The sequence below is a fragment of the Rosa rugosa genome, chromosome 7 (assembly GCF_958449725.1).
Source record: "Rosa rugosa chromosome 7, drRosRugo1.1, whole genome shotgun sequence".
Classification (NCBI taxonomy): domain Eukaryota; kingdom Viridiplantae; phylum Streptophyta; class Magnoliopsida; order Rosales; family Rosaceae; genus Rosa; species Rosa rugosa.
In genome coordinates, this window is record NC_084826.1 from 2,791,131 (window position 1) to 2,802,066 (window position 10,936).

Genomic DNA, 10,936 nt, shown 5'->3' on the forward strand with positions numbered 1-10,936 from the left:
TTTATCTTCAATTTTATTAATGGACCCCCCCCCCCCCCCCACCCCCCTCTCTGTAATATAAGCAATGACTTCGTTCAAATTTTGTTGTTTGATAATTTTTAGGGTTTTTAATTGTTTCCTTTTGCGTTATCTTATCATAAATCATATTTGAAATGGTCTTTTTTCCCTCTTTCTCCGTTTAGCATTCCTTAATAAGCTTCATAGTATTTACCTTTTATGGCGAGTTTCATATGTATATTTTTATGTTTGCTCTTGAGAAAAAAAAAAATTTGTTATTGAACAAAAGTTTTAATTCGGACCCCTCCACCATAAAATTCTGGTTCCCGCCCCTGATATGATCTTACTGACATATTAATTTCGCACTTAACGACCGATTATCTGTACGACCGACATTAAACTAAACTATAGATAACTTTTACGTCGTAAGAAAGATTTCTGAAGATGAAAACAAGAACAAAAGTTAAAAACTTTCTATTTATTACTGGTCTTGTCCGAAAAATAAATAAAAATGCATAGACAGTTGACTTCAGAAGTCAACATTCCCTCCTCAGCAAGCCAAAACCCTCCCACTCTTTGGCGCTAAAACCCCAAACGTCACGCACAGATCTTGTGCTACAAACCCAGAACCTTCTCCTCTCCCAAATCCCCAAATCCCAAAACCCATTCTCTCTCTCTCAAATCTGAGACGACCCACATTCTTCAAAACCCTAATCTTCACTCTCTCTCGGAACCCACATTCCCTTCTCTCTGCAACTCGATCATGGCCGATTCAACCAAACCCACCACCGCCGTCGCCGCCGCGAAGCCCTACAACCCCTACCAAGACCTCGACGCTCCGATCAAGAAGCTCTACTACCTCCCAACCTCGCCGGAGCACCTCTATCCCGAAAAAGCTCCAAAACCCTACCGTCCCTTTGGAGACAACCTCGTGAGTTGCACCGGCATTTGCTACCTCTCAGGCCGGACCGCCGGACTCGTCCACGGCGGTGTTCGGGGACTCAAGGCCGCCGGCGCCGGCGAGACTCGGAGGGTTAGAATGAGCAGGGCTTTGAGCTCCGGGGGCGAGTTGGGTCGGAGGTACTCGAACGCTATGGGGATTGTTGGGTTGTATTTCTCTGTGATTGAGGGTTGGATTAACTGTTACAGGGGTAAAGATGGGATCTTGAACACTGGTGTTGCTGGATTTGGGGCTGGGGTGGTGTACAAGGCGGCGCGTGGGCCGAGGGCGGCGGCGCTTGCGGGGGTGATCGGTGGTGCTGCGGCTGTGGCGGCGGTTTCGGGGAAAATGGCGGTGAAGACTTATGTGGGAGAATTGGGTATTTGGGGGTTTTGAGATGTTGGTTAAGTTGGCATATGGTTAGTTTTAGTGAATGAAATTGGTGGAGAGAAAAGGGTTTTTGGTGGGGTTTATGATATGCACATTGGGAAAGTTTTAGTGATTAGAATTGAGATTTAGTAGAGGATTTTGGTATATGACTATATGTAATCCAATCTGTTTGGTTAACTCTTGTTGTTATTGATGAGATGATGATGATGATCAAACTAAAATGGAGATTTGGGGTTGTAATGAAGTTGTGAAATCTAATTGTTGAATTGAATGGAGCTGTTTTTGTGCTAAATGAGTTCTTTTTTTTTTTATGACAATGAGTTCTTTTGTTGGGATGTTTGTGCTTTGCAAATCCTGATTGAGGCGCTAATTGCCCTTTTGTGTCATCATTTTGTTTGTAGAAGGTGCATTTCTTTTTCTTGAGTGAGAAAGGTATTTAGAAGTAGAAACTCATTGCTTTTATGGAATGAGTAGCATTGCATTTAGTATATCTTATAGTAAAAGTAAAAAAGGGATGTTCTACTGATTAGAACTTGGACTAAGTAGAGATGGCGTTGGTTTATTGGTATGTATAGTACTATTTGGTTAACCCTTTGTTGTTGGTGATCAAGTTAAACGGAAATGGAGTTTGTAATGAAGATTGAAACTAGAATTGTCGAAAATGGAGTCATTCAGGTAATTGTTCTTGTGCTAAATGAGTGAGTTGTTTATGCTTTGCAAATCCCAGTGCAGGGTGAAGTCCTTGTGTGATGTAATTACATGCTTATGTGTAGAAAATGCATGATATATCTTAAGTTAGGAGAAGTTATATTGTGGAATAGACAGTGTTGTGTTTTTTTTCTTCTAATTAATCACATCTCAATGAAGAGAGAGAGATTATGCTAAGGTATTGTTGTGTTGAAATTTCTTTTTCTATTATTTAATTCAAACAAGTTACATTTGGTGGAAATCTGGAATTGAATTGAATATTTTTTTTTTTTTGTATGTTTTGGAGCCTGAAGGTTTCTTTTGATGCTATAAAATGGAGTCAGGATAATTTATTTTATTTTATTGACAGCTTATTGTTTTCCATCTTTTGCCTAAGGTTTAGTTATTCAGTAGAGTTTAATATTGGTTTAAGTATCTACTCTGTATCAACAACTGCGGGGATAGCTCAGTTGGGAGAGCGTCAGACTGAAGATCTGAAGGTCAGGTGTTCGATCCACCTTCACCGCAAGCATTTTGAAATTTTTTGTTTTTAAATTAAAAAGTTTAACTATTAAATGATATTTTATTATTTGTTCGTTCAAGACGATCATAATTGCGGGGATAGCTCAGTTGGGAGAGCGTCAGACTGAAGATCTGAAGGTCAGGTGTTCGATCCACCTTCACCGCATAATTTAATTTTTTTTCTTCAAGAAACTCCAAGTACTCTACAGGTCTGTTTAACATGCCGGGGGTATACGTCCGTCCAGAATATGATCGTCTCAATATATATTTTTTTGAGTCCATAATATGATCTTCCGATGTTCCATATCATTTCATGATGGTCCAACTCTTGTTGTATTCCTCGTGGCACTCGGTCTCTTGTTTTTGACATCAGTTCATTTGCATTCCAATTACCATGCACGAAGAGTTGATGGTCCAGTTTTTGGTACACGATTCCAATCATTTATATTATATTAGTTGCAAGAATACCTCAAATCCCACCAAACAAGATAAAAATGTAAACTGGGATACCAACTTTTCTATGTCAATACAGGATTTCATTGCATTGACATGCAGGTATGTTTGTAACCGAGGCAGATTTTAAACCAAAAACAATTCGCGGTTCTACCATTGACTATGTAAAGCAGATAAAAGCATCATCTCATTGTATGGAAGAGGTGTGAACTTTGTTTACTCCTGTGTCATATCGACTTCTGCAAATTTGTTAGTCACCAGCAGGAAACCCATTTATCCTTCTTGAATGCCTTGCACTCATAGCAACGCACTCTCTAGTTCAAGGTTTTGTGAAAAGCAACCTGCAGCAACGATTGGCAAACATAAATGGATTGATATGCATTCTTTATTTCATACATTTTGACCATGTTATATTATTAATGCAGGCAATATTAGCCTCTGCAGAAGTTGGCTCCCACAAATCCTCTGTTCTTTAGGGCAGATTTCTACCTTGACCACAAAGTTTTAGATTTACACAATAGTTTCAGATTATATTTGGTCAGAATAAGTTTCAGGTCTTAACCTAAAATCTGACATTACTTCAAGGACTGCTTAATAAATTCAGTCCATTTCTGCACATCCATCTTCTTTTCAGTAGATACATACAGCTAAGAGATAGAAATAGGTTGAAGCCATGCATATTCACCAGTTGAAGCCATATCACGAAAGGAGGCATATCTAGTAGATGTCCATACTGGAAGATAGTTGAACAGAGCTTATATTTATTCTTTTCCTAGTAATGAGATAATAATTGTAACCTGTAAGCAAGCATATAGAAAAAGTAAGAACAGAAGGAGGCACATACAGATGTCGAAGTCTTCAGTAGCTCTCTGATGGCCATTGTTGCATAACAAGATGATGGGAGAGTAAAGCTCAACTTCAGAGCAATCTGAGTTCCCTGAGAATTAGTGCCACCGAGAGATTCAACTTGTGGCAACTTTTCTCCCTTGTCTTCCACCTCAATATCTCTTTTCTGCAGTTCTATTTCATTGGCAGAGCACTCTGACTGTTTGATGCTATCATGTAAACTTCCATCTCCATTTACACTTGTTGGGTCCTCTTTGTGTACATTCACAGGCTTGGTTTTGTCAATTTTTTCAAAGTCTGTCTCCACCAATGGTATATTGCCATCAATATACTTTAGTAATTCCCTGGAACAATGAAAATCAATGATTATTGTGCCATATTAGTTGATAATTGAAAATTGAAATATGTGAGTCGAAATAATGAAAGCTGATAAAAGGAGACAAACTATACCATTCAAAGTCCATTGGTTTTTGGAAGACCCGCCTGTAACTTCCAGTCACATTCGTTATTGAGAATTCCCTAAAAGGAGCAACAAGATTAATTAGAATAAAAACCTGTGAAAGAGGTAAGGCATGAGTGAGGGGGAAAAATTGGCAGCATACTTGACATTATGCACGCTCTCTGTCAAGCTGATCGCATCCTGGTTTATGGAAGTAAACAATTCAGGGAGAGTCAGATTATAACTTCAAAAGAATTAAAGTTAGCTGATCAAATAAATAACAAGGGGGAAAGCTTGAATTTGTATGAGAAGAAGTACCTTCTTTGCTAGATCATGAAAAACAGCAGCAATATCATTTTCTGGAAAGATGACCCTTGATCTGCCAAAACAACAATGCATTAGAAACTTTATCAGACTCAAGATGCACTCAGAAATACCAAAGCAGGGGAGACTTAATCCTTCCTTACCCTGGCAGAGGAAGGACAATATCATCAATCGTGTAATTCCCGTTGTCGATATCTTCTGCAGTTACAGCCTGGCAGATGATAGGAAGCACCTTAATATTTTCTATATTTTATGTTGAAAATAGAAAAATAAAATCAAAACTCAAAGGTGGATTGCATTCAGTGGATCAAGTCAAACTAGTTTAAATACTACATAACTACATGGACAGCCAATCATGTTTGTGAAAAAGAAATATCCAAATCTTTTAGTCACATGAAGCTAACTCTCTCTTGCCCTACCTGGTTTGCTGTAGTTCTATTTATCCCTTTCCATTGATTTTCCTCATACAAGGACCAGGGGATTTGTCCAAGTAAAAGTTGGTCCACCCCATCATAACTAGCATCCACAGTTTTATTAAACAATTTCTCTCATATTTTTTAGGGCCCTATTTTTTAACAAAAAAGCCTAATGTGACACATATCTCATGGGAAATGTCAGATAATAAAATGGAGCCAAGAAAGCATTCACGGAATTCTTTTTACATCCAAAAAGTTAATGCCAATAAAAAATCCAGGCATTGGGCTTCTTTAATCAAAGAAATATTATTTTGGAAATTAGGAAAAAGACGTGCAACAACTGAACACAGAAACTGCCCCAAAAGCTCCCATCAGCCCATCACCCAGGGACAACACTATAAGTACTAGTAGAATGTAGGAAACAACTGACCTTTACAACATTAACCCTCGCCTCAGGAATATTTGTTTCTGATATGTCGTCCAAATGACTAGGATCAAATGTATCATCACAGTTTTCATCATTAACATTTTCATCCACACACTCAGAACTAACAATTCCTATCACCTTCTCAGTTTCATTTCCTTTACAATATACCAAGTCTCCCACCACAACTCGGTCAGTTCCTGTGACATGGTAGAATAACACTGGGTTAAATACTTGGCATTTTTCTTTTTTACAATAGTATCACATGGAGATAGCAAAACAGTGTCAAAGGTACAATTTATGTACACATGGAGGGAGCAAGAGAAGGGAACTCAGTGGTAAGATATTCTGATAACCTATGGCATGACCTCAGTGAATAAATAAATTGGTCTCTGGTTTGTTCCACCATCCTTTAGGATTAGAAATAAAAAATGAGAGCATACCATATTTTTGCACTCTCATACTTGCTGCATGGTTCCACAAATAGCTCTGGTAACTATGTACATACCTGAAAAGGGGTGGTAACAATGGAGAACAAAAATATCAGACAAACTTAAAGAAAGTAATATTGAGGTCAACACATACATCAACATCCACATTTGTTTTATTCTATTTTCAGTTAACATCCAAATTATTACTAAGAAATACTGTATGAGAAGGTGAGGACTGAGATGAATAGAGAAGTAAACAGAAAAGTACATGCATCAACACTAAACCTAAGATAACGTCCGTTTACAAACTTAAATAAAGGAAACCGATATCTGCTGGAAAATTACTTACATCATCCTCAAAGTTCTGGGAATAGCTTTCAGAGCCTGAGAGTAGTTTCCAGGACATTTCTTCAGACACTGCAGCTGTATGAGAAAAAAGCCAACGAAACATTCATGATCAATCATGAAGTACAAAAGTAATCCTGGTCAAACATATATGCACATAATAGGATCACCATGCTAGATGCATATAAATTACAGAAAAGGACTGCACAAATCAGCCAAGGCAGTTGTTGGATTACTCTCCATAGTAAAAAGAGTTCCATGCCTTATCCATACCTGCATGGGTGTGGACACTAGAACATTACAAGATAGAAAGAAATATATATGCAGAGACTTACGATAGCTCTTTCAGCAACAAGATGTCGAGGTAATTTCCTCAAGGTCCCATCAATATCATTAGTTTCCTTGTAGTACTTCCGTGCCTCCGTTATCACATCTCTTTGTAATCAAATATTAGGTTAGGGAAACGTGAAAACCCACAGCATGCAATAAACCACTTTAACTAACTAGCTAGAAGTAAATACTATAAATGAAAGAGACGGTATCAACCCAACAAACATTAAAGGATATCCCCTTCTCTCGGTTCAAGCATCATGCTTACAGTAGATTTCCACTCTCCTCTCAGTAGTGAAGCTCCAATAAGGTGTGTTGGAACTGAACCACTTCCAAACCTCTGAATTCAATAGCATGAATGTGATAAGTTACTAACCATAAAACAAAATGTTATGTGCATAACATAAGAATCTAACACCGTTAACTCAAGTAATCAACTTTTCTGCAGTCAACAAATAAATGCTTCATCTTTGATGAAATTAACTATAAACTAGTGTTATTATAATATTTTAAATTTCCACTTGCAAATAAGTTTCAGTCTTTCACTTTGAATGATACGAAGACCATTCCAAATACAAATAAATTTAGGAAGAACAATTATAGACTTCTAAAACAACCAATCTTTACATGCTACCCTTTGAAGTGTTCAGACACTTGTGGAAAAGAGCAAAATCTATATTAATTCCCCCAAAGACCTAAGGTGTATCTCTAACATAGTCCTGACATGTATTACTATTGGAATCAAGACACTTAGTGATACATTAGGTTATGAACCTTCTAAAGTCTACAATAGCTTTTCATGTAAAACACAGGAGAAGTACATGCTGGCTTGAAAAAAATTCAATTATTCAAAGTATAAAATATCTATCAGACTGAGGCATCTGGGCTGTGATGCAAATGAAAATCGAATAAATGCTACGGACAGTTACCAAATGCCATGTACTTCTTTGAATCGAACAAAATTAACAAAATGGCCATTCTTTGAATCAAAGTGATCACTTGATTTATGTGGCATGTGCTAAATAGCCACTCAATTTATTTAGCTAAAAGATGTCTCCTGCACATTCGAAGGAGTAGTATCTGTAGGGTCAAGTTTAAGGTGACACAGGATATCTAAGGCTGAATTATTGACTGTTATTTATGGGCATTAGACAATCAACTATTGTTTTAGCCATCAATCAATTAAGCAGTTGACAAGACATCTTTCGGCACAAACAGATCAGCTGATCCTGTTACCTTTTTACGTCCCTCATTATTGCAAATAAGGAGTTTAAACTGGGAAAAGAAAATTCTAAAACAACTCAAAGCTGAGAGCGAGAAAGAGAGAGAGAGAGAGAGAGAGAGTACTTGTAAACCAAAGTAGTTAACAAATCCCTGTTTTCCTAAGGCATTTGCAGATGCGTGGATCGTATCTTCAGAATCTGCAACAACTCCTCTGAAAGGTATGTGAGTGCATACAATAAGCGAATGAGGTGTTAATAAATAAATGTAGCCATGATTTGATGTTTTATGGAAGAGCAAACATGGAGTAGAGAAATATGCTCTACCTCAATGTAATTGTAAAGCGGTTTCCCAGGAGTTGGCCAAGAGAAAGTCCTTCTTTCACATAGCTGGGACAAATGCAATTATAATATTAGCACGCAATCCAAGCCAAACGAGTGGGAAAGTCATGAACTCAAAGTTCCTCAGCCCTACCAAAAGTCGCCTACTTTGATACCAATCAACCTATCATTAAGAGCAGCTAATCTACTTGCAAACTGCTTAAAGACGGTTACCTGGAAACACAAAAGAACTAATGAAGCACCATTATGCAAGTATGAAATCCAAGTTTCAGCAAGTTCATTTATTCACTGAGCAACCAAAACACTAGAACTAGAAAACTGACATTGAGAGGATTGAATGCAGTAAAATATGTATATCAAAAGAGTTCTTATATGTTGGTTGAAAGTCTAATATATTAAGGCAAATGAGAAGCAATTCAACTCAGGAGCAAATATACAGCGTTTAGAGGATGATGCAGCAAGATGAGGGAGTATGACTTACCCTTTGACTTGAAACAGCACGCTTATCCTTTGTACCCGCAAACCCAAATGCCCTTGGCTATGGAAAAAAAAAAATCATTCTATTAAGACAAAAATGACAAACAAGAATTACATAGTTTAACATATCTAACCCACCAAAAAAAAAAAAAAAGACATCAATGTTTTGCTCTGTGTCATAGTGGTGAAATTTAAAATTATCTTTCATCACCACCACACCACAGGTGACTGCTCACATATTTATTAACCCTAGGAAAATACTAATATGGACACATGATATTGAATGTGGCTACTTAACAAAAGTCAAAGACATGTAAAGATAACCAAAAGGCATATTATCATATCATTCAAACGTATTAACTCTGTCCATTCATGCAATGGAAAGCAGAGAGCATATAACATTAACTCCATCATGAGTTTCCTTATCCAAACACTCATGATTCTCCTTTTCTGTTTCATACAAGTAATCTAAATCACGACAATTACTATATAAACTGCTTTATCATGGCAGAGGCATAATGCAAAAATTACAAAATGTACCTGTATTCCAAGCATCTTTCCTATAATTCCTAAAGCTTCCTGTGTATCCTTGTTCTCCTTGTAAAGATGAAACCTGAACATTGACATTGGAAGAATCTTTGAGTAAGCTGAAGAAGAACTAGTATAGCAAAACACATAATAGAAGAAATAAGGAATACATGAGTTACACAAAAAGAATTCTCTTTGTGTACAAACAGACACTGGAAGTAGAAAGCCTGGCCAAACATGCATCAATTACTCTCATTAGACATTGTTACTTCATGCAGCATGAAGTACAATGTAGTTCTAAGGAATACAGGAGTACAATGTAGTTTTATAACCCAATCATGCTAAAGATTTATGAATAGTGCAGTACAAGTCACTTTTTTTTTCTTTTTTGAGAAGAAAATCTGTACAATTCACATGAATGTGATATTCAAGCAATTAGTGAATAGTGCAGATCTGGCTTTATTATGAGTTAGCAGAAGTCTGCATACAGTTACTATGTTCCCACTTTAGTTAGCACAAGTGTTACTAAGATACTAAACAAGAGGAGCACATATATCGAAATTTCTTCTTTTCATTTTCAGAATGATTTGTGCATTGGCTTCATCTTTCATTACTATCTCCATTTTATTAGGCGGCTCCATTGGGCCAATACCACAAAATACTGAAATAGCAAATAAAGATATTTTTAAATGAGGTATCTTTAAAAGCCAGAACCCCATTCCCCTTTTACCTTAGGAACTTGCCAACATGCTCTGACCAGTCATCAGTACCTCTGCTATCAAATGGTTTATCACCCCTTTCTTTTCGCTTTTTCGAATTCCTGCCTCTGCCATTCTGCCCTCCTGAATTTAGTCTTACACGGATGCATTTTGACGAAGCATCCGGTCCATCCACTGCATCGGTGACAAGGAACTTTAAGTTCTCCTTAAAAAAATTATGCACTGCCTGAAATACCAAGGATTTAAACCATAAATAAAACCAAGAGAGAGACACCAGGGTTTCATTTTTTATAAGCGGTAGGGTTATATCATTGACAAACTAACCGTTCGATGAGCTTTATCATAGTCTGGCGAAAGAACAATAGGCATAACACCATCTTCACTTCCAGAATTAATCTGGCTGATCAAACCTTCCAATCGCTCAACATCCTCACCACCAGCAAGAGACCTAAACTTTTCGATTTCAGCACTATAATCTTTACTTGCACTATCCTGCGTCTTCGCTCCATTTTCCTTCACCACCTGAATGCATCACAACAATCACACTCCCATAACAACATTACACACTCGAAACGCATTCGAAACAAATCAAAACAAACAAAAAATCTTATCTACCTCTGGTGGAGCTTCCAAGTTGGTCAAATGAACCACATTTCCTTCGGTATCGACTTCATTCACCATGAAATCAGAATACCTGGATAAATAAACCAAGAAAAAAAACACACAAAGCCTCAATAGCTATACAACAGCTTCATCTTATCAACATGCATGAACATAATTAGCAAAAATTAATAAAATTAAATAATCACAGACTACATTTCTAAGTAGATAAAGTAGCTACAGACTACATTTGCTTCTATATCCAGACCTTTGCTTTGAAATTAATCAAAAAAAAAAAAAAAAAACCTTTGCTTAAGAATGCCGCGAAAGCCAGGGAGTTGAGAGATGTAACAGAATATTCCGACGTCGGATTCCTCCGTAGTCTTCATGGCCATCAGAGCTTTCACGGTGGTGGTTGGTGGTGGTGGAGGAGTTGAAGAGGAGTAGGAGTAGGGTTTTAGATTCGGGAAGCACGACGATACAGGGTTAAGCCACATTTTACTCAA

At 37.3% G+C, this 10,936-nt stretch overlaps 2 protein-coding genes and 2 non-coding genes across 4 annotated transcripts; 3 read left to right on the plus strand and 1 right to left on the minus strand.

Moving 5' to 3' along the window:
• The first annotated feature begins 760 nt into the window (after nt 1–760).
• LOC133720940 (mitochondrial import inner membrane translocase subunit TIM23-3-like) lies at nt 761–1,333 on the plus strand. The gene has a single exon (XM_062147431.1). The coding sequence runs from the start codon at nt 761–763 to the stop codon at nt 1,331–1,333; it is 573 nt and encodes a 190-aa protein (XP_062003415.1).
• A 1,136-nt stretch (nt 1,334–2,469) lies between these two features.
• On the plus strand, nt 2,470–2,542 carry TRNAF-GAA (transfer RNA phenylalanine (anticodon GAA)). The gene has a single exon. It is a non-coding gene; the product is annotated as a tRNA-Phe (tRNA).
• An 87-nt stretch (nt 2,543–2,629) lies between these two features.
• TRNAF-GAA (transfer RNA phenylalanine (anticodon GAA)) lies at nt 2,630–2,702 on the plus strand. The gene has a single exon. It is a non-coding gene; the product is annotated as a tRNA-Phe (tRNA).
• Nucleotides 2,703–3,022: 320 nt separating this feature from the next.
• Nucleotides 3,023–10,936, minus strand: LOC133722072 (multisubstrate pseudouridine synthase 7). Its single transcript, XM_062148887.1, has 20 exons — nt 10,737–10,936; nt 10,446–10,524; nt 10,155–10,352; nt 9,842–10,056; nt 9,124–9,196; nt 8,588–8,644; nt 8,240–8,319; nt 8,092–8,154; nt 7,892–7,979; nt 6,781–6,884; nt 6,550–6,652; nt 6,219–6,292; nt 5,882–5,946; nt 5,445–5,638; nt 4,742–4,809; nt 4,593–4,653; nt 4,438–4,475; nt 4,286–4,354; nt 3,834–4,179; nt 3,023–3,330 (listed from the first exon to the last, which is right to left on the minus strand). The coding sequence occupies exons 1-20, from the start codon at nt 10,925–10,927 to the stop codon at nt 3,304–3,306; spliced, it is 2,193 nt and encodes a 730-aa protein (XP_062004871.1). The 5' UTR covers nt 10,928–10,936; the 3' UTR covers nt 3,023–3,303.